Source organism: Hyperolius riggenbachi, chromosome 2, assembly GCF_040937935.1.
Source record: "Hyperolius riggenbachi isolate aHypRig1 chromosome 2, aHypRig1.pri, whole genome shotgun sequence".
In the NCBI taxonomy this organism is placed as follows: Eukaryota; Metazoa; Chordata; class Amphibia; order Anura; family Hyperoliidae; genus Hyperolius; species Hyperolius riggenbachi.
Genome location: NC_090647.1, coordinates 327,748,950 through 327,772,578, shown reverse-complemented (window position 1 = coordinate 327,772,578; position 23,629 = coordinate 327,748,950). Strand labels below are relative to the sequence as shown.

The window sequence follows — 23,629 nt, the reverse complement described above, 5'->3', positions numbered from 1 at the left end:
ATTTCTACTATACTGGAATTTTAGCACCTCATGAAACCTGACAGGTGCTCAGAAAAGTCAGAGATGCTTCAAAATGGGAAAACTCACTTTTGGCACCATAGTTTGTAAACGCTATAACTTTTACCCAAACCAATAAATATACACTGAATGTTTTTTTTTTTTATCAAAGACATGTAGCACAATAAATTTGGACAAAAATGTATACCGAAATTTTACTTTATTTGACAAATTTTATCACAGAAAGTAAAAAAAAAAAAAAATCATTTGTTTGACAAAATTCATGTATTTTTTGATGAATATAATAAAAACTAAAACTCGCAGCAGCAATCAAATAGCACCAAAAGAAAGCTGTATTAGTGACCAGAAAAGGAGGTAAAATTAATTTAGATAGTAGGTTGTATGACCGAGCAATAAACCGTTACAGCTGCAGTGGTCTGAATGGGAAAAAAAGGCTCTGGTCCTTAAGGGGCGAAAAGACTGTGGTCCTTAGGTGGTTAAACTGGACTTTGCTTGATACTTCAGCCATCCTTCCTTTGAGAACTACTCATCTTTTGACATGCACTTTTAAATAAAAGCAACCAAGTTATTTTGTGATTGTGCATTCAGTTTGAATTTTTAGATTTTTTTTTTATTTGTATAAGAAATTGTGGTAAAAGGGATGTTTATTTGTGAGTAAATTTTACATCATATACCAGGTTTTTTTTTTATCTTTCTGGCCCGGCCCTAGCCAGCTCCTAACCTCCAAAACAGTGACGCGGTAGCTCTCCCAACCACGGTCTGTGTATTTATTCACAAATAGATTTTCTGTTGTTCTGTTTGTAAATGACGGTTTGTCCATGCCATATGGCTTAGGTTCTCATCAGATTCTTATATAGTGGCTGGAATATGTAAAGAATGTTGGACCAGTGTAATATGTCATAAAATATGTTGCTACTGTCAAATACTTTTCTCCGTATTGTCTAATTTATTTCAGTAATTCTTGTGGTATTATTATAAAAGTTTTTATTGTTGTTATTCAGCCATTGCAATTCACATTTTCTAACTGTGTGCATTTCATTGTTCTTCAGGTAAATGATGTTGCCTCCAGCCACATAGAAAACCTGCATCAAGAAACAATTTTGAAATTCCAAAGCTTCAATGTTACACTGAAAAACCTCTATTATTGGAATACAGCATGTAGCAAACAACAATGTTGTTACAATGAACTCAATGGAACAATACTTGTGCATACCCTTCATTTAAGTGATTAACCATGGATTACATATACTGATATTTGCACTTGAACTATATTTATTTTACTTCTGTTACACATTGAGACTTTTTATAACCAAAAGGCTTCACATTTCTGTTTGTAAATTTTGCCCCTCAAAGGTGCAATGCAGAATCTTTTAATAATTTACCATGGTTGTTAGATATTGCGTCTCCCTGGGACTTTGCAAAAGTAGCACAGGGAGTCTCTGGTGTAGGTGATGGAGCCTGAGAAAGGCCAGAAGAGCACAAGGAAGTCGGAGGAAGGTGTGAGGAAAAGGCCAAACAAAGGAGAAGTAGCGCAAGGCACACGGTCTTCATCTGGCAATTTTCCAGGTAGTAGTCAGGAAGATATCTTACCACAGCAGCATTTCCCAAGCTCCTTGAAGATAGCAAGAGAGGGCCCTCCTAGGAGAGTGGGAAGACCGTGCAAACCAAAAGTTCCATTACTTGAGCAACTTCACGCTTCTAAGTCACAAACTGTTTCACCAGCATTTATGGCCCCTCGTCTGGATTCAGAGCATGGTCTGGAGGGATCAGCATGGCAAGTTGTAGATCCAATACAATCAGGTCCGTCCAAGTCGTCTTCTGCACTACATGCCAGGCTGTCCCGTCTAGCTGAAGATCCTACACAAAAAACTTACATCCACCGGCCAACTCAGGTTTCTGTAAAGCAAGTTGATGAACCACCTAAAAAAGAGAAGAAACCCCAAAAACCAGGAAAGTATATATGCCAATACTGTAGTCGGCCATGTGCAAAGCCAAGTGTTCTCCAGAAACATATCAGGTCTCATACTGGTGAGCGCCCATATCCCTGTGTCCCATGTGGATTTTCTTTCAAAACAAAAAGTAATCTTTATAAGCATAGGAAGTCTCATGCTCATAGAATCAAAGCCGGGTTAGCGTCAGAAATTGGAGCAGAGGCATATCCATCTAGCCTAGAAGTGGAACGACTTGGAGGTGAAGAAATTGATGAGCCATCAGAAGGAGAAAGCACAGATTCAGAGGATGAGACAAGCACAATGTCCAATATAACAGAGCTGTCTCCACAACAAAAGCAGAACTTGCCATTACCTGATACCCAAGGAATGTCAAGATCTCATGGTGCACACCAGGATCTTTTGTCTTTGTCACAACAAAGCATGTCTCATACGTTTGAGGAGAGTATAACTTTTAAAGATACTTCACCTGAACTTCTGCTGAAGTCAGAAGACACTCATACTATAAAACAGAAGCTGGCACTCCGGTTAAGTGAGAGAAAAAAGGCAAGTGAAGAACAGACATTTCTCAGTCCAGGAAGTAAAGGCAGTACTGAGTCTGGTTACTTTTCACGTTCAGAAAGTGCAGAACAGCAAATAAGTCCTCCCAACACAAATGCCAAATCCTATGCAGAGATAATATTGGGTAAATGTGGAAGAATTGGGCAGAGAACTACCATGCTGGCAACTTCATCTCCTCTTCTGGGCACTGGTGAAGAGAAAACTAGTGCAATACCAATGTCTGTGCCTAGAACACAAGTCATAGAGCATATTACCAAACTCATTACTATCAATGAAGCTGTGGTGGACACTAGTGAGATTGACAGTGTTAAACCTAGGAGAAGCTCACTGTCAAGGAGAAGTAGCATTGAGTCCCCCAAGTATCGAGAAACATTCCAATTCGATGTAAAATCTACAGGTTCCCTTCAGCTGGAATCTAAGTTATTGTCTGAGAAGACAAAAGCTGAACATTCATTCACTTCTCTTCAACAATCCCACAGTGCCACAGAGACCGTGCCTCTTCTCCGAAGCCACTCTATGCCTTCTTCAGCATGCACCATTAGCTCACCACATCCATTCAGAGCTAGTTATTCATTTGATGACCGTATTGTGAGCTCTGAAGCACCAGGCCACAGTCAAATCCTCTCTTCTCACCCTCGACTGCTAAAGCGACAACCAGCTATAGAGCTACCATTGGGAATGGAGTACTCTACAGAGGAAAGTAGTAGCTTAACAAGTAAAGACACTTCTGGAACAGCATCAGAAGATTTGGAAACAAGAGAAAGTGAGATTTTACGAAAGTCAAAGAAGGGGGGTAGAGTTAAGGGTTTGCTCTATGAATGTAACATTTGTGGTGCTCGCTACAAGAAAAGGGGTAACTATGAAACGCATAAGAAATACTATTGTTCTGAAATGCAAATATTAAAACCTCCAGTTGTTTCATCAGTCAGTTCTGAAATGGGGAAAGGACATTTGGAACATGAAACATGGTCTCAGCTGCCAAATTACAAAATAGGGCCCAGTTTAGAGTTGTCCACCTTGCGAAAAAGGCGGAAAGAGAGAAGTCTTGGGGATGAAGAAGAGCCACAATCTGGTGACTGGTCTGAGTTGCCAACTTCTACTATACAAGTAGAATCCTACTATTCCTCCTCCAGCGCATCTCTAAATTTGTCTGCTGATACAGTCAAGCAGTCAACCACTAAAATTGATCCTGCACTAAAGTCTGATGTTCGCACACTAACATTTGAAAGTAAAGGGAAGCCTACAATTTCAAAGGAAATTTCTGTAATTCAGCATACTAGTTCATTTGAGAAATCTGAGTCCATGGAAAAGAAGGGTAGCTTTGATGAGGAAGATTCATCTTCTCTTAACGTCAGACAGCATCCTCATTCCTCTCACACTTTGCAGCCCAAGTTAGTTCGACAGCATAATATTCAAGTACCGGAAATTTTAGTCACTGAAGAACCAGACAAGCCAGAGGTTGAACCTGAAGATCCTCCGAAAGAACAGGAAAAGGTTGAAGAGTTTCAGTGGCCACAAAGAAGTCAAAGTCTTGCACAGCTTCCTGCAGAAAAGCTCCCACCTAAAAAAAAGAGGCTGCGCTTAGCAGAAATGGCACAGTCTTCTGGAGATTCCAGCTTTGAATCAACAACCCTTACTCGTAGTCCCAGTCAAGACAGCAGTATTTCATATGCCTCCAGTCATTCAGTTTCATTTGACAGAGAAGAGGTCTCTAAATCAGAAACATCTGGTCAGCAGTCAGATACTACTGTTAAATTGCTTAAACATCATATGCTCGCTGTTCCTTCCCACCATCACCAAGCAAGAGAAATGAGAAGGTCTGCTTCTGAACAGACGCCAAATATATCTCATGCAGTTTCAGAGAATCGAAGCAAATCTTTTGATTATGGCAATTTAACATCTTCATCAATGTTGACTGCTCAGGAGCGTAGGAAATGCTTTTCAATGAGACAGACCTCTCTAAGTAGACATGTAGAACTTGATCCGGAATTAAGTCCTCAGCACTGGAAAGAACCTGACCAGCCTTCCCCTTCAAGCCAGATACATGGAAAGAGCTTTGTTGACCAATCCTATGTTATTTCTGCAACAGAGCAACAGCAGCAGCAAAGTCCTTCCTCCCAGCCAAATGAAAAAACAAGGACAGCTCAGTCTTTGACTGAGGAAACTGAAAAGATTCAGCAGTTATCTCTCTTCCCAACACAGCCACTTCTGCACTTGTCTGAATGTGCTACAGAACTGTTATCTGCTCAAACTACACGCAATATTCTCTCTGCTCCACTTTCAATAGGGCCAGTCTCACCGTCAATGTTTCACACTCCAGCACTTCATTTACAGCCTGCTGTTTTGCACCCAGACCATTTTCCCTTACCTCAGCAACTAACATTGCACACTTTGGACATTCCTGTCAGACAGCATTCTCCATATTTACATTCTCCTTACCAGTTGTCTTCCCCAATTCTTCCCACCTTCTTCATGCCAATACAGTCTCCGTTCACTCTGTCATTGCCTGAGCAAAGTGATGAGCATTATTCACAAATCAAACCACAGATTTCTCCTCCATTAGAAACATCCAGTCAGTCTTTAGGCCATGATTATTTCTTGGAAACTGTTAGTACCACCTCTCACAGCCCATTGGCTCTGGAATGCAGCAGTCAAGTCACTCCCTCTTGTCCCGAGCCTGTTGTATCAGTTGTTGTTCCTGTTAGAATCCAGACACACATGCCTTTATATGGTAGTGCAATGTACACTACACTCTCTCAAATTCTTGTTACACAATCACAGCGCAGTCCATCCTCCATTGTTATGCAGAAAATAAATGATGCACGGTGCAAAGCATACAGTTTTGATTTGTCTCACATCTTGAAAAAAGACCAGAGCTCCATTGATGAAATACCATTCCTACATTTGCCATTTCCAAAGACAGAGCAAAGCAAATACATACCACTCACTTCTGAAGGTGTTTTGGGCCTAGATGGAAGCTCATCTTCTGTTGGAGGTAGTAAACGTATGTTATCACCTGCTGGAAGCTTAGAGCTCACAATGGAGACCCAACAGCAGAAACGAGTAAAAGAGGAGGAAGACACAGAAGAAAGAGTTGAAAGGGATGTTATAAAAACAGAATTGACTTTGGAAAGAAGCAGGTCCCCAAATGTTGCTGTTGTGACACAGTCACAAAACAAATTAGTGATGTTATCACCTGAATCTACACTTATTTCTGAACCTTTGTTGGCAGTAGAAAGTAACAAAACCCAATTGCCCACATTTCCTGCAGGTCCATCATGCAGTAAATCACCAGAGGAACAAAGTCAAGATGATAGTGTAATGATCAAGGAGGAAAAGGATGATAAAGATCTCTTCACTCCCATTCAGTGCAATGCAGCAACTGCATCTCGGACACCTGCCGGGATCCATTTAACAGGCTCACATGAAGAAGAAGAAGAATCTAAAAATTTCCAAACTTTACCAACTCTCCACACAACCACAAATGTGAGCTGGTGCTATTTGAACTATGTCAAACCAAATCATACCCAGCAAACTGACCGAAGAGCTTCTGTTTATTCTAGCTGGTCCATTAGTTTGTACAACCCAAATCTCCCTGGAGTTTCTACTAGGGTGGCAATATCTCTGCTGAGATCAAAACAGAGAACGTGCTCTGAGATCTACACCACTGCTGATGCTGCACAAATGGATTCAGACCTGATGGTGCCTTCCAGAACTCCGAAACCCAAAATGACTGAGGTAATAATTGTTCTTTGTGTGTTTATAATTCTCTTAACTCTGTTACATGTTATGCCTTACTATTTAATTATGTAAACAATGTTATCATTTTGTTGTTGTATAAAGTACATACAGTGGAGGAAATAATTATTTGACCCCTCACTGATTTTGTAAGTTTGTCCAATGACAAAGAAATGAAAAGTCTCAGAACAGTATCATTTCAATGGTAGGTTTATTTTAACAGTGGCAGATAGCACATCAAAAGGAAAATCGAAAAAATAACCTTAAATAAAAGATATCAACTGATTTGCATTTCATTGAGTGAAATAAGTTTTTGAACCCTCTAACAATAAAAGACTTAATACTTAGTGGAAAAACCCTTGTTTGCAAGCACAGAGGTCAAACATTTCTTGTAATTCATGACCAAGTTTGCACACATTTTAGGAGGAACGTTGGTCCACTCCTCTTTGCAGATCATCTCTAAATCCCTAAGGTTTCGAGGCTGTCTCTGTGCAACTCTGAGCTTGAGCTCCCTCCATAGGTTTTCTATTGGATTAAGGTCTGGAGACTGACTAGGCCACTCCATGACCTTAATGTGCTTCTTCTTGAGCCACTCCTTTGTTGCCTTTGCTGTATGTTTTGGGTCATTGTCGTGCTGGAACACCCATCCACGACCCATTTTCAGTTTCCTGGCAGAGGGAAGGAGGTTGTCGTTCAGGATTTCACGATACATGTGTCCGTCCATTTTCCCGTTAATGCGATTAAGTTGTCCTGTGCCCTTAGCAGAAAAACACCCCCAAAGCAAAATGTTTCCACCCCCATGCTTGACGGTGGGGACGATGTTTTGGGGGTCATAGGCAGCATTTTTCTTCCTCCAAACACAGCGAGTTGAATTAATGCCAAAGAGCTCTATTTTGGTCTCATCAGACCACAGCACCTTCTCCCAGTCACTCGCAGAATCATTTAGGTGTTCATTGGCAAACTTCAGACGGGCCTGCACATGTGCCTTCTTGAGCAGGGGGACCTTGCGAGCCCTGCAGGATTTTAATCCATTGCGGTGTAATGTGTTTCCAATGGTTTTCTTGGTGACTGTGGTCCCTGCTAATTTGAGGTCATTCACTAACTCCTCCCGTGTAGTTCTAGGATGCTTTTTCACCTTTCTCAGAACCATTGACACCCCACGAGGTGAGATGTTGCGTGGAGCCCCAGAGCGAGGTCGATTGATGGTCATTTTGTGCTCCTTCCATTTTCGAACAATCGCACCAACAGTTGTCACCTTCTCTCCCAGCTTCTTGCTAATGGTTTTGTAGCCCATTCCAGCCTTGTGCAGGTGTACAATTTTGTCTCTGACATCCTTGGACAGCTCTTTGGTCTTTCCCATGTTGGAGAGTTTGGAGTCTGCTTGATTGATTGATTCTGTGGACAGGTGTCTTTTATACAGGTGACTAGTTAAGACAGATGTCCTTAATGAGGGTGACTAATTGAGTAGAAGTGTCTAACCACTCTGTGGGAGCCAGAACTCTTAATGGTTGGTAGGGGTTCAAAAACATATTTCACTCAATGAAATGCAAATCAGTTGCTATCTTTTATTTAAGGTTATTTTTTCGATTTTCCTTTTGATGTGTTATCTGCCACTGTTAAAATAAACCTACCATTGAAATGATACTGTTCTGAGACTTTTCATTTTTTTGTCATTGGACAAACTTACAAAATCAGTGAGGGGTCAAATAATTATTTCCTCCACTGTATGTGCAGTATAAAAGATTTCAACTCTGTAAAATGTAAATAAAAACAGAATGGGATGATTTCCAAATAATTTAACCTTAATACTTAGGTGAAAATAGTTCAAGAACAACAAACATTGAAAGTGAGAAATATAGAAAATATACTGTATATGGTCGTTTTTAAATTCAATGCCTGCAACGTTTCAAAATGGTACATAATAATAATATTGGATTCAAAAAATCCAGAGGGGGAGGGCCAAAAGCCAGTATTAGATAACCATTATTGGGTCCTCAGGCAGGCAGCACTGCATTAATACACACACACACTATACTGTGGTGGAAATCCCTGCATGGGCTCAAGCATTCTTCCATAATCCATTGTCTGTGAACACAGTTTATACTGCAAACCTAAACAGAATTAAACCTATTGAGCTGGTGCAATTCTGAAATTGGGCAATGCATATGAAATTTCACTTTTAAGATTACAGCAACAATACTAGTGTCCTTAAATATTTTAAAAGAAGATGTGGTACAACACCGTGGTAAACATGCTCCTGTCTCAAGACATTTTAGACACAGACAAGACACATTTTTATTGCGATTTTCTCCTGACAGAATAAAAAAGTGCCAGAGCTGCAGCCACTAGGACATGCTCAGTAGGCAGTAGCAGTGTTATGCAGTCTTGCCCAATGTCTCCTTACTGAATAGGTGCTGGCTTTCTGAACAGGAAGAGTCGAGATTCTAACCCAGGTCTCCTGTAACAGAGGCAGAGCCCATAACCGGTACATTATGTTGCCTTTGCACTCTTTTCAATTAAATATAGAGATTATATAATTTTAAAATAATAAATTTCTGTTTTTATTTACATCTTACACCGTGTCACAATTTTCTTCAAATTGGGCCGTTAGTACGTTCTTATGGTGATTGTCATGGTAACCTTACGTCCCATCCCCCCAACCCTTGGGCATCCTAGGAACCCTAAACTGTGAATAAACGGTTATACAAAAAGTGATTTCCTGTTGATTGTTGAACCTGGGGCTTGCTTGGTGAGGCCACCCAACATACTGGAATAGAACATTGTTGCGTGTGATCGGCCCAAGTCATTGGTTCTTAGAGAAAACGGCACCTGTTATAGCAGGTTAATCTCCTTAACTACAACACAGGTGTACTGTACACCTGAACAGCGTACACACTTGCCAATCAGATCTCCCTTCTAAGTATTTATGCTAAACGCCTGAGCATTGGAGGAGATATTCTTCTAAACTGAAAATACAATGCATTTATCTAAATATTTATATTATATTTATGTTAAGACTGATCACAACCATTTTGGACCTCTTAACACCAGTATCCCTGATGAGCTGACTCATGATATTCAACTTGTGGAGTCCCATATAATGCCACTCTTCAAACATATGTAAAGATTTGTGGGATATGGTACTCTGTTATTAACTCAGTCTCAAGGGGGTGTTCTTGACTTTTTAGTCTAACATAATATTTGAGAGTTTCCCTTATAGCAATCATCAGATTTGTATTTATTTTTTTCTTCACAGCGTGGCCTGTAGTGTTTATTAAAGACAAAGGTAGAGCAGAGTCACACAAAAAAAAAAATTCCCATTTTTAGCCAACGTGGTGAGTTGTGCTATTTTGGTTCTGTGGTCTCATCCGTTAAACATTTTTTATGTTTTATATGATAACTATTGTGTTGAAAATCTCTTTGTTGGGTCAGATAAAGTAACAACACACTTTTAAATGGTCAACCACAGAAGTGCACTAACCACAGTTAGTTATATGTCAACAGCAAAGGTTAGTGTAAAGGATATTTCCAAAGACTTTACTGCACAAATTCCTTTCTAGAGTCTCCTCGTGTGTGCACTTTAATTCTCCAGTGGTTGTTTCTTTTGCTAGTCACTTCCCACAAATAACAGATACTTCCTCAGTTCTGGGAAGGATTGTCCTACTGTTTGATGGAATTGAAAGATGACTTAGTTGGTGGTCCTTCTGATGGTTTTCTCACCGGTTTTGTGCTATTGACCAAACACAATTTCCAGTGTGTGCCATATAATATTTCAAGATGTTATGACTTGTATGGCATTCATTTCAATAAATACATGTCTCCACTATTCAGGTTTGTCAATTTTGCTTTGTATGCATTAAAAAAACCCTCACAGATCTAACATCTGCACTGAGCATTATAGTGGTTCTCGTAGAAATAGGAAACCATGAACAGTTAAAGGAAAATGCAAAATAGTATAAAAACTGATGCCTTTATAGCTTAACAGCTCCAACAACAAGCATGCTTCTCAATGCAAGCAGTTGAAGATTAAGTATAACTAAATAATATGCATGCTTTAAATGCAGAGGCTCAAATTAAGGATGTTGGGCAACGTGCATGCTATACATAGGTTTAAAAATGTTTAAATACTTGCCTTCAAGTTGTCATGTTATATAGTGGTGTACTTTCTGGTGTGGCTGAGGTGTCCGCAGTTTGAATTTAGGTGTTAGCAGAGTGATATGCGATAGTGAATGAAGGTGCTTTTGATCATCCTATTATAGATGGATTAATGCAGGCTCATGTTAACATAGCCCTCATTTTTTTCCATAGCCAAGGTTCCCTATCGCTCCATTGGTCTCTACTAATGGGAAGTCTCAACAGGAATTTCTTGCATAGGGCTTCGTCAGTCCAAGCCAGCAGACTAACAGGAAGCCTCTGCAGGAGATTTGAAGATGCTTTTGCTAGAGTTTTGATTCATTTCAGCATAGCGGCAGGGCAGATAGGCATCAGGAAAATTAGTTTTTATTAGGTAAAAAAAAATTCCTCAATATGTTTTGTTACCTACTATAACTATTTGTGGAAATTAGTATTGTATCCCTGTACCTATTCCTGAAGCTATGCAGAGAGCAAACCAGTCAATCACATAGTTAGGTGTGTTTTCTTGTTGAAGGAGATAGCAGACTGCAGGCAACAATATCTACTCTACATCTCTGGGTAAACGCTCTAGTTCAGGCCTCTACATTGCAGTACAAATTGTGATCCCTCCAGAAAGATTTGTGCTTTGCACATGAACCATTTTTGCATTGAACATTCCTAAGTTTACTGGTTTAGGAATCTGGCTTCCTGTGTGATGTCACATGCAGTTTGGTTAGACTGAATAATAGTCTTTGAACTGTCTATACTCCTGCCCCTATCCTTCTATCGCACACAGGAAATAGTCAATGGCTCGGAGGGGAGATCGGACAGCTAACTCTGCTTACGGTCCTTCCTGTACTCCACAAGCGGGCGGAGATGAGAGAATCAGATTATGATTGTGCTGAGAACAAGAAACACTCTGTCAGCTCTATAGTTTGTGTAAAGAAATCTGAGTCATGTGATTGACTTTTATTTATTGTATTTATAAAGCTCCAACATAATATGCAGCGCTGACTTTTGCAAAGGGACAGCTACCAAACCTTGACTTTTATGAACAATAAAAAAAATTCCAGGAGGCTTGAGGAAGACAAACTCAATTTACAGATGTGTAAAGGGTTAAAGTAATAAACCTCTATAAAAACTATCAAACTATAAGAACATAATATTTAGGAATACATTAATAACAAGGCAATACGCATTACAATAATAGTAATAATAGTATATTACAATAATAGACAATAAATACTTTATCAATATTATTGCTATTACAAGGCATATATTCGAATTGTTGTCACACCCCTTAAAGCAAGGTAATAAAATGTCTGGTACTGAAAGGTGTGCATACTGGCAGTAAAAAAAAAAAAAGAAAAAACCTAAGTATACTAGAGTTAAGCCGTAGATAAGTGATGTGTGGGGCTAACAAAAGCTCACCAAATAAATAGAAATCGCTCACTAAGGCCCGGTTCACATTAGCGGTGGCTATCCGGAATAGCCGTGCCGCAGCCGCACCGGAGCCGCACCGCATGCTGGCCGGACGAAACGGACGCACGGCATAGCAATGTAAGGCTATGCCAGGGTTCACATGCGTCCGTTTCGGCCGGACCGGATCCGGACTCCGGTGTCCGTTCCAACATGCGCTATTTTTGGGTCCGGCTCCTCCGGCAGCCGTATCCGGGGCGGAGCCGGACTGCACCATCCGGCCAATGGAAACCAATGAGAACCGGAGAGCGCACAACACACTGGCAAAAAATCCGGATGTTCTACCCCACTTCCTATGAGGATTGTTGCGGCGATATTTGCTGGGGACACATGGGCAACCATTTTGGAGTGGAGCAGCACGAGCTGGAGATGTTGGCAGCATGTTGGAGGTGGAGGTGAGTGCTAAACAGCGGAGGGCCTGATTCCACAGGCCCCCCTTCTGCTGACCTCCCAGACCCCAACATTTTTTTTTTTTTTTACGTGACTTTTGCCAAACGGATCCGGATCGCATCCGGATGAACACCTGATGCAACCTGACCGGATCCGGATCGGATCCGGATCAGAACCGTACGGTTCCGATCCGGATCCGGTCCGGATCCGGTCAGGCCATCCGGTCCGTTTGGCTGAAAACCGCTAATGTGAACCGGGCCTAATATGCCTAAAAGGAGAATCCCAATGCTTGAACTAAATACTTCAACAATGGTAAACTATGAGGTTGTGCTGAAAAGTTCTACGAACAACCTTTAAGGGCTTAAGATAGAATCAGAAGACCTACACTATGTGTTGCCTAGCCTCACCTCCCCAACTTTTCTACCCCACTCAAAGTTCAGCACACTTGGCACATGGCACATCAATTTTACAAGAAGAAAAAATGTATACACCTAATCACTGCGCTATGGTTCTGCTGCCCTTCTAAATTATTTTAATAAAAAAAATGCAAGACCTTTTCTCTCCAACCCCTCACTGCACAAATCAGAATAGCTCTTCTGAATATAGCCAGTGTTCTAGATGGCCATGACATTTGCTGCTGGGTTTTTATTTTTTGACCATGGAGAGCATAATTGCGGCCACAGCAAAGACTCTTGTTTGGTCTCCAGATTATCATGTGCTGAGTCATTAGATTGCTCAGAATTCTGTCATGTCAACTCAGAGTGGGCCACTATGTTAATTTTTCATTGCTATTCTACAACATTATTTGGATATCTCTAGTGTCTGTAGTAGTTAAGATCCACCAAAGTCAGGTTATGAACATGATCAACTACAATACACTGTTGAAGGTGTCAAAGATCTTGCTGCATCTTTGGTCTTAAAATCTCCATGCTGAAAGTTGGCACATGACTTATTTTAAGTATGATGGATACTTGTTACTCAGTGCTTGAATTTTACACACACAAGGATTCCCTTAGTTTTCTTTAGGAACAGGAGCTTCACAATGGCCTAGCGTTCAACATTTGTTGACATGGTTCTGTTAAAGCAGTAGGATCAGCCATACTATGCCAGGGACAAAAAACACATATATAAGTAGATAAATACTTGATCTACTTACATAACACATGTATTATACTGTCCACGTTTTGATTTCAGTGAATGTAATATAGTAAATGACGAGAATTCTGTTCCTAGTGGGGGCCATGTCTTTTGCCCACAGTTAAGGCTAACTCGTGATGTCATTTCTGCCCTTTACTTTTTTTCTTGTCTCCTCCAATCGCTGAGTCGCCTCAGCCTTGCTTGTAAACACAAGTGATTAGGGGATTAGGTTTCAGATAAGCAGCTGGCAGGGAAATAAAGGGAAGAGGAGGAATAGATTATAGATAAAAAGAACCCCCAGCATGCAATTCTTTGGCACGACTACTAAAGGGCCAGTGTTCCTTAAGTATGTGATAACTCCAAATCATAACAGCAGAAAAAGTTTTGAAAGTTTTGAATGCAGGCTTAGCATCTTTATCACTTAATACACTCATACCAGTTGCTGTTGAAATTTGATTTTTATGGTGACGATACCGCTTTAACAATCTGAAGACAAATAAAATGAATGGTGGTATCCTGCTAAATTGGCAGTTTACCCTATAAAGTAATTATTTCTAGGGATAGTGACAAAATAAAACTCAGATTTTAGGGAGTTGGTGAAGCCAAGAACTTTTCAGCACCTCTTCTTAAAGAAGCACTGTAGGGGGGTAGGGGGGAAAAAAGAGTTGAATTTACCTGGGGCTTCTAATGGTACCCCGCAGCCACTCACCGATGCTACGGTCCCCGTGTATGGATTCACTTTCAGAATTTCTAACTTTAAAGTCGGAAAACCACTGCGCCTGTGCAGCCGCGTCCTCGTTCCCACTGACTGTCTGCGCCGTACACTCCCAGTGATGTCAGCAAGAGTGAGGACATGGCCGCACAGGCGCAGTGGTTTTCTGACTTTGAAGTCGGAAATTCCGTAAGTGAACCGTATGCGGGGACCGGAGCATCGGTGAGTGAATGCGGAGGACCATTAGAAGCCCCAGGAAAGTTAAACTCTTTTTTTTTTTTTTTTTTTTTTTTTTTCCCTACCCCCCTACAGTACTCGTTTAAGTATCTCAAAAGCATTACAAGGGTTTAGTTAGTAATTGAATCAGCTGGTAAAGTCCTTGCAATCCGAGCCTGTAATTTACTCGCACAAGCCGAGGGTTTTTTTTTTACACTTATACAATTAAATTAAGAACCGTGTATGTGCAGTATGCAAGTAGACCTTTTGTAGATCTCTGCTATAAGGAATGTTTCCCTTAAAGTGAACCTCCAGACTAAAAATCTACTCAGCAGCACTGAAAGGCTTGGTGTTTCTTTAACAGTTTTACAGCATCAGAACTTTGTTTTTCTTACCCAAGCCTTGTTTTTCGCTGCACAGAAGAAATCCCCCCGATGCTGTGCAAAGCATGATGGGATTTCTGATGTTGTTGTTCTCCTTCAAATTTTTAATTTTTATTTTGGAGGGGTGATAAGGACACAGGACAGTTGGAACTGTGTCTCATGCTCCCTGTCACCTCCTTTCAACCAAAAAGATGGCTGCCCCCATGAAATCACAAACACAAGCATGTTCTTTTAAAACTGGGTGGGTAACAGATTATATGACCTATCTATTTTAATTAACATAACTAATGTAACTTAATGACAGTATGTTTGGTTAGGCTGAAGTTCCCCTTTAGGGAGTAGAATGACATATGGGCCACAGGAACTAGCCAAATGATTGTCTTTTTTTGTAAACCAACTTAAAATATTCAAAATAGCATCCGATTGGTTGATAAGAGCAGAACTTTACATTAGCATCTCTCCAATCTAAAGCCCCCTCTACACCATGCAATTGTGCGATTGATCGAATTCGATTGGATCGATTTAAATCCGACATGTCCGATCAGGATTCGATCGATAGTGTGGTTGTTTTTGCATAGTTATCAATGCAAAATCGACCACACTACCGATCGAATCCCGATCGGACATGTCGGATTTAATCGATCCAATCGATTTCGATCGATCGCACGCGGAATTGCATGGTGTAGAGGGGGCTTTAGGGAAAGCCATTTTATGCCTTATCCAGATTCATTTTGTTCACAATTAATATTGCTTTAACACTTTAACATTTATACTGTAACAGGATTATACTGTTAAATGACCTTCTGTGTGTTCATGAAGTGTCTGCTTTAGCACATGGTGTTATTACTCCTTTTAAGTGCTGTAGTTTGTGAAACACTTTTTCTTTTTCTGAATTGTTTTGGAATAAAAAGCAGACCCGTCTACCGGTACAAGTGTTTAAGGAGACCTCTAGAACGGTGAAAGAGGAAGAGAAGAAGGGAAAGAGCGAGGATGTTGGGCCATCTGTTAAGCGAGGCGAACCTTCCCGTGTACGAATCTTTGAAGGAGGGTGAGTACCATGATTATATTTCTACATGAGAATAAAATTGTAGTTCCTCTTATGTTGATGCAGAAGATTGTGGTATAATTTTGCTACTACATATTGCTACAGTAACTGGTAAAGCGCAGTTTTACTATATTCCTTCCCTGCTTAGATGAATAGGCATATGTACCAATGGTAACTTATTTGCTTCTCAACAAGCTTTAAAGCACATCAGTAGTGGATGTTTTTGTAATGTACAGACTGATGCTGCTGATAGGGCAATGAAGGAGATTTGCTATAGTTATTTCCTTAAAGTGAACAGCTTTTCATTAAAGTGAATCCAATCCAAAGTTCGGGTCAAAGAGGAAGTACTTATCTAAGAAGAGGGATGCCTTTGGATCCTATAGAGTCATCCCGAGTACTCCGCGTTGCAGGACCCTCCAGAAGATCCAGATGCACTCCTCTTCGAGCAGGGGCATGGTCGTGTCTGCGCAGTATAACAGAGCCACTCGTGCACGAGAGGCTACCGGCTTACTGCGCAGTCCCGGGAGTACTCGCACAGGCACAGTATCTTGCTTGAAGAGGAGTGCAGCCCTAGCTTCGGCTAGGTACAGTATTTCATAGTGAGTAATAGTATTATACTGCATGAGCAATAGTATTATACTGCATTATTAAAGTTGCTTCTATTTGGAGATAACAGAGGTCAGTAAGACCCCATTATTTGATTACTGATCAGCACAAAGCTTTGTCTGCAATCCCTTGTGTGCACCTGCAACTGCCTTTAACACTAAAGGCCGATATGAGTTGCTAGAGGTGGCCGGGCAGTGTCATCTCTGCCAAAAATCGAGCATGAGTACAACTGCCAGTGAAAGACCGGAGTGCTGGATCTTCTCAGCTGAGTGCATTGTTACCCTGTTCACTATAAGCCACCCCATCGCCCCTCCCCTCTCCTCCATAGTAAGAGCATTGCAAGGCTGTAGCCTAGTGACACATCTGTACAGCACCCTGCCCCAAACTGTTGCCGTATGGGCAGTGTCCCGATCTCAGTTGGTGGAAATTACTGTGTAAGCACCTAAAAGCTGCGGGATACACTTGAGGTGCCAGGTGTATCCCGGACCAATTGCTGTTGTATGCTCCTTTTTGTCTATTGCCTGAGAAAGCAGGTTCAAGCCTGTGAAACGCGTTGCGAACCCCTGGAGTATACCAATAAATATTTTGTACTTTTGAATACTACAGTCTCTTGAGTCTGCTTGGAGGAGGGAAGTCCACCACTGCCTCCTAAGCAATTCTAAACCTTTTAATTACTGATTTTATTTTTTTGGCGCCTCTGTTCTATCTTTTTGTAAAAGCTGCATACACACCCACTATCGTCCATTGGATTGAGATGTGATCCCTAGGGGAAAGGCTCTGGGCATTATTGCATACAGACACATCCCACAACTACAGCCAAACATTTACTAGGCTACAGCCAAGAGACGTACTGTTTCTGTGGAGAGGTGAGAATGGTGTGGTGCATGATTAAGTGGCTTCCAGATCGCAAGGTAAGGAGAGTAACCATGCTCTCGGTCGTCACTATTGTTTAAAGATCCAAAATGCCAGATCTTTAAATCATTTCATGGGACAGCTGTACACATTCTAGATCAGAGCTGGGCAAACTTTTTGAGGCCCGGGCTGTATTCCTTAAATTTCTCCCCTCCTCCCGCCCCTCCCTCCCTGCAGAGTCGCGAGCGGGTGGAAAGTGGGGAATATACAACTCGCCAGCTCTGATGCCAGCGTCGTCTCCATGGCAACAGAGCGTCACATGACTCGCCGTCAGTACGTTGCCAGCGTGTAATACGCTGCCACGTCCTGACAGAGAGTCATGTGACACCCTGTTGCCATGGAGACTATGCTGGAATCGGAGCTGGTGAGTTTTAAGTTCCCCACTTTCTGCCCGCTCGTGACTCTGCATGGAGGAAGGAGGATAATCTGGCCACCTATCGGCGGGCCCAGATGTGCAGTGTACGTGAGCCTAAACTTGCCCACAGGCTGTAGTTTGCCCTAGTACTGCTCTAGATTCTCTACTGGGATGAACCAGCATCGCTGTCTCAGCCGAGTTCCCTCTAGTGTGTTTAGAGGTTTCAGTGTAGTGATAAGGCAAATGACTGTAGTGTGCACAAGGTAATGTGAACAAGGCTTTGAGCTGTAGCTATTTGTAAACAGTAGGACTCTTGTAGAAGAAATGTCATTAAAGGGAACCTAAACTGAGAGGGATATGGATGTTTCCTTTTAAACAATACCAGTTGCCTGGCAGTAGTGGTTGAATCACACACCTGAAAAAATGCATATCCTTCTCAGTTTAGGTTACTTTTAATGCACTATATTGACATTGTTGACTATGAACTATTATGAGTTTCCTGTGATGGATAGTTTAAAGCTAACATTATCCATTAATGAATATTAGCAACGGGGCAATTAATCTTATGATCTGACAATACATCAGTACCTCAGCAGCTAGTATGCAGTAACCAAAGATAGACCTACACTGTTAAGCTGAGTACTCACTACCCGACTGGTCCAGCAACGTCCCCTTGACGACGAGCATTCGGCAATTCATCTTCCTGCTCGAGATGTTATTTGACGTCTGAGAACGGGAAGTCAAATGATCGCGGTACTTTGTGTGGAGTCATCGAGGATCTTAAAGGTCCGATCTATCGTGATGGTCGTTATCGCTGCACATCGCTTAATGTCGTTTGCGTGATTGCGTGCCTGTACCCAAGTTTTGAGATCCCAGAAACGATCACGCATTATTCAAAAAATCTCCAGTCATTGGAAAAAATGTTGGGAAATTTGCATGGTGAGTTTAGATCTTTGGTCGATGTGGCAATTGATTGATATCTCCCTGATATTGTTTCCCAGATTTAACATCTTGCAACACTCATGGCGAATTAAATTTTGCCAATGCTAACTTTCTACCAATCAATCCAGTAGCCATATATTTGTATTTAGCTAGGTTTTTAAGGATGGCCACGAACTGAGTAAAATTTTATTTCCGTTTTGTGTTTAAGTTTGAGAAAAAAATGCCGACCAGATTTGTGAATCGGGGGCTGAGTAGATGTCATTTACGGGATTGTTTAGTAAATCACTCATACTTTCTACTACGTATATCTAGATTAAGACATTTTAGAACATCACATTTACAATCATTTATAATTGCGAAATGGCATATCAAATATTATTGTGTATGTTATTGCTTAGTATAATTAAAGTGGAAGTTTAGTAAATGCATTGATTTTAACTTTGTTTAAAGCAAAATTCCAGGCATCACACTGAAAATTGGCCCCATGTGTTGAGATGTTAAATAAATGGGAATGACTGTTTTAAAAAAAAAAAAAAAAGCCCCTTTAAATATATAATTTTCAGAGATTCAGCATGTTTTGAATAATATTTATATATCATAAAAGCTATTAGTGTGCATATAAACAAGCAGGGCAGCTTCTCTGTATGTGGAGCTTTTTTTGTTTTCACTGGCAGCTCCTTCAGACACATATCACACGGAGTGTGCTAGCTTTCTCATCCTTCTCCCTCCACCTCCCCTCTCCTAATCAGATTAATTGCAGATTACATGAGCAAAACAGAGGTGATATGACCTTTAAAGAGAACCCAAGCTGGAAAATAAAGTAGAAAAATAGCAATACTACCTGATCCGGGGTGCTGGCCAGATCAGGTAGAGCGCTTTACCGCTGACCCCTGTCACTGCTTTCCACAGTTTTCCTTCAGTTTCGTTTCTGAAAAAAATGGCCTCCTGTGACATCTAGACAAATAGACAAGACAAATAACATTTATATTGCGCTTTCTCCTTGCGGACTCAAAGCGCCAGAGCAGAGCAGCAGCCACTAGGGCGCGCTCTATTGGCAGTAGCAGTGTAAGGGAGACTTGCCAAAGGTCTCCTACTGAATTAGTGCTGGCTTACTGAACAGGCAGAGCCGAGATTCGAACCCTGGTCTCCTGTGTCAGAGGCAGAGCCCTTAACCAATACACCATGTACAGTGGCTATTGTACATAACATTCCGGCTTCTCCAATCACTAAGCAACTGAAAGCAGATGTTGGGGGACACTGTACATACTAGTAAAAGGCATTTCAAACCATCTCAAACTATCATTTACAATCATTTGGGTGTTCAAAGTTGTAAAGGGCTTAGCTCTCTCAGTTCTATATAATGATTATAGAGTATTGTAACCACTTATTTCAGTTCAAAACCAGGATAAACATAAATTGATAATCTAATAAATATAAATTGGTAATCTAAGCTCCCTCTGAGTACAGGGCGCCACATCACTGAGTATTACTAGTAAAATGAATGGCAAAAGGAGGTCAATGTGTTACAGCAACATACTAATTTATTGAATAAAATAACACTCAAAACCTGACACAACATCCAGTGTAAAGTGAACACTCCCCCTATAGACATTATAACACAGGCAAAGGGAGACCAAAGAGGAATGGCTGCACGTGGGCTGTAAAGTGCAAAATTGCAACGGAATACACAATAGTGATGATATACTTCTGGCCAGAAGTTTCAAAAAACATCATTGCCCCAGACATGCCAGCGCACTCGCACACCATTCACCCATGCTGGTGGAGATGATGATAAAGTCATTAACTTTAGGGGCTCCCCTTGAAGGATCTCTGGGTAATGGATAGAAAATAAGTGGCAGTCCTCTAAAATGCAATGGAGTTCCTTTGTTACGGACATTCCGTGGAAAAGCATCAGGACCAACTGCCTATCCAATTAATATCCCACAGATCACGATATCCTAGGTGTCCAGCCATACGTTCCTCAAGTATAGGTTAGCGAGGTATATGTTCCCCCAAAATAGTTTTGCGAGCTATAGGTGCCCCAGTACAGGTAGCCAGGTACTGGTGGTGCCCCAGTGTTGGTAGTGACCTATAGGTCCCCCAGTATAGATAGCCAGGTACAGGTGGTGCCTCAGTGTAGGTAGCGAGCTATAGGTGCTCCAGTACAGCCAGGTACAGGTGGTTCCTCAGTGTTGGTAGCAAGATATAGGTGCTTCAGTATAGCCAGGTACAGGTGTTGCCCCAGTGTAGGTAGCAAGCTATAGGTGCTCCTGTATAGAAAGCCAAGTACAGGTGGTACCCCAGTGTAGGTAGCGAGCTAAAGGTGGTCCAGTATAGGTAGCGAAGTACAGGTGGTGCCCCAGTGTAGGTAGTGAGCTATAGGTGTTCCAGTATAGATAGTCAGGTACAGGTGGTGCCCCAGTGTAGGTAGAGAGCTATAGGTGCTGCAGGATAGGTAGCCAGGTACAGGTGGTGTCCCAGTATAGTCTTACATAGCCCCATTCCCGCATGGCCGATTTCTTGCTTGCTGGTGGTTTATTATTTGTCTGAGCCATGCTTACGCGCTTTGAGTCCTACGGGAGAAAAGCACTTTAGAAATGTTATTTGTTGTTGCTAAAAGACATTTTATTGACAAGTTTGAAAATATCACCTAGGAGAATAAATTGATTGAACGTGGGCCATAGTGTCCCTAGACATGTACTTAAAGAAGATACTGGAATGAAGTGAATTTTCCCAGTACAAGGGTTAGATGCCTGACCCGCAGTGCTTGCTATTGTTGCTGTTGTTGAGGAATGGTTTAGTGACAACTCTGTCCTTCCTTGTTTCAGGGGTGTGATCTGATCAGTGGTGAGGGGACTATTGTCATGTTGAACTGTTTTCGTAGCTGTTTCGGTGGCTGTGGATTTGAGCTGTACCATCCATTCACAGCTACAATACTTTTGGATAACCAAAAGAGCACCTTCCCCATGTTGTTGTTTGATCAAAAATCACTTAAAATGAATGGCTGCTCTAGAAAAAAAAATCTTGACTATGCAACAGGGGACGGGAGCATGTGTGTATGAAGCTAAACCACACCTTGACGCAGCATCCAATCACGGACGAGAAACTCATCAGTTGGTGGAGCTTAGCCAAGCTGCTTTGTGGATTGGTGTTTCACTGCTCCCACATGTTATTCAGTGGTGCCCAGCTATGTGCCTTTACTGAGGATCTTGCACTGCTTCATCCCTGGCACTGTGAGCAATCAGACATAGCAAGCCTCACAATGGATATGGACATCTGTCTCCATGCTTGAATGAGTATAAAATTACTACTCTGTAGTCTCCTAGCGCTGACCTGCACTTTTCGCTTTATAGCCCACGGTCCAGCCATTTCTTGTAAGTCGCCCTTTGCCTCTGTTTTAAAGTGGATTTGCAGGTGAGAAAAATCTTCCAAATGGGTACTTACCTCAGTAGAGGGAAGGCTGTGGATAATCCAGAGGCTTCTCCCATCCCTTTCGTCTCGCTGGGACTCCTGGAACCTCTTACAAGGGCTTGTTGTTATTAAAGACTGCATACAGCTGTGTGGGCTCCGTGCTGCTGTGCAGGTGCCAGGATCCAGAGGCTTCCCTTTACTGAGGTAAGTATCCAACTTTTTGCTTTTTTTTTATTACAGGTTTTTGTTAATGTCTGTGGGAGGGTGTTCACCCTCTGCTGTTTAAGAGATGCTACATTAGGTTTTTTTATGTCATTTCACCCAATAAATTTGTATTTTCTGGTAACACATTGACCTCCTTTTGCCCCTTAATTTTTCTACTTCGCTCTCACTGCAGGATTACAAATTCCAGCTCATCAGTTGTCTACACTATATTCAGGAATTCTGTCTGCTGAAGGATTTTAGCTTTCCTCCAGAGATAACCCATGGCTGTAACTTTTGGCCAGCAGCTTCCTGTCTAGCAATCATTTTCAGTGGCTTTACTTGCAAGTGTGTACAAACCTTTAACTACAGTGGGTTGCAAAAGTATTCGGCCCCCTTGAAGTTTTCCACATTTTGTCATATTACTGCCACAAACATGAATCAATTTGTGAAAGACCAATACAAAGTGGTGTACATGTGAGAAGTGGATCGAAAATCATACATCATTCCAAACATTTTTTACAAATAAATAACTGCAAAGTGGGGTGTGTGTAATTATTCAGCCCCCTCAATACTTTGTAGAACCACCTTTTGCTGCAATTACAGGCAGCTGCCAGTCTTTTAGGGTATGTCTCTACCAGCTTTGCACATCTAGAGACTGAAATCCTTGCCCATTCTTCTTTGCAAAACAACTCCAGCTCAGTCAGATTAGATGGACAGCGTTTGTGAACAGCAGTTTTCAGATCTTGCCACAGATTCTCGATTGGAATTAGATCTGGACTTTGACTGGGTGATTCTAACACATAGATATGTTTTTATTTAAACCATTCCATTGTTGCCCTGGCTTTATGTTTAGGGTCATTGTCCTGCTGGAAGGTGAACCTCCGCCCCAGTCTCAAGTCCTTTGCAGTCTCCAAGAGGTTTTCTTCAAAGTTTGCCCTGCCGCTGTATGTCACTAACTCCAGCACATTAATTTTCCCTATGATTTACAGAAATTATTTCTGATGAAGGATTTTAGTTGTTTTTTGTCCAGAGATAACTCCCATCTGAATCTTTCAGCCAGTAGTCTGCTTATTTTAACATAACCACATCACGGCTTGGACCAAGTGATTAGGCTAAATCCATTGACCAGCTGACTCTAAATAAATGTATAAGTGTCTATTATAGAAAGCCCTACTCCGGGAAAGCTTTTATTTTTGTTTGCACAAATATATAATCCAGCCACAAAGTAGTTAGAGAGATTTTCCCTGTGTTTCCTATCTTCTCTGAAGCAAGTGACTGATGCTCCCAGCTCACTTTCCAGCCATCTATAACGGAGTTTAGTTTCACCCTATAGGGTGGTGTGAATTAGGAGTTGATTTTAGCCTTAGGGCAAAGATTTATTTTTTCATTTACATTTTCACATTTCTCACAGCTTCTTCAGTGATTAGAAATGTGAGCTTGCATCGTGAGGAACTGGCT

The 23,629-nt window shown here is 41.4% G+C and overlaps 1 protein-coding gene across 1 annotated transcript in view; it reads left to right on the top strand.

Annotated features, from left to right (window-relative positions):
- The window catches only part of HIVEP3 (HIVEP zinc finger 3), a 160,394-nt gene that overhangs the window by 110,791 nt on the left and 25,974 nt on the right, over window positions 1-23,629 (top strand). The window contains 2 exon segments of the mRNA XM_068269291.1: window positions 1,068-6,266; window positions 15,608-15,744. Of these exon segments, the coding sequence (XP_068125392.1) occupies window positions 1,470-6,266; window positions 15,608-15,744 (4,934 nt within the window). The 5' untranslated portion in view covers window positions 1,068-1,469.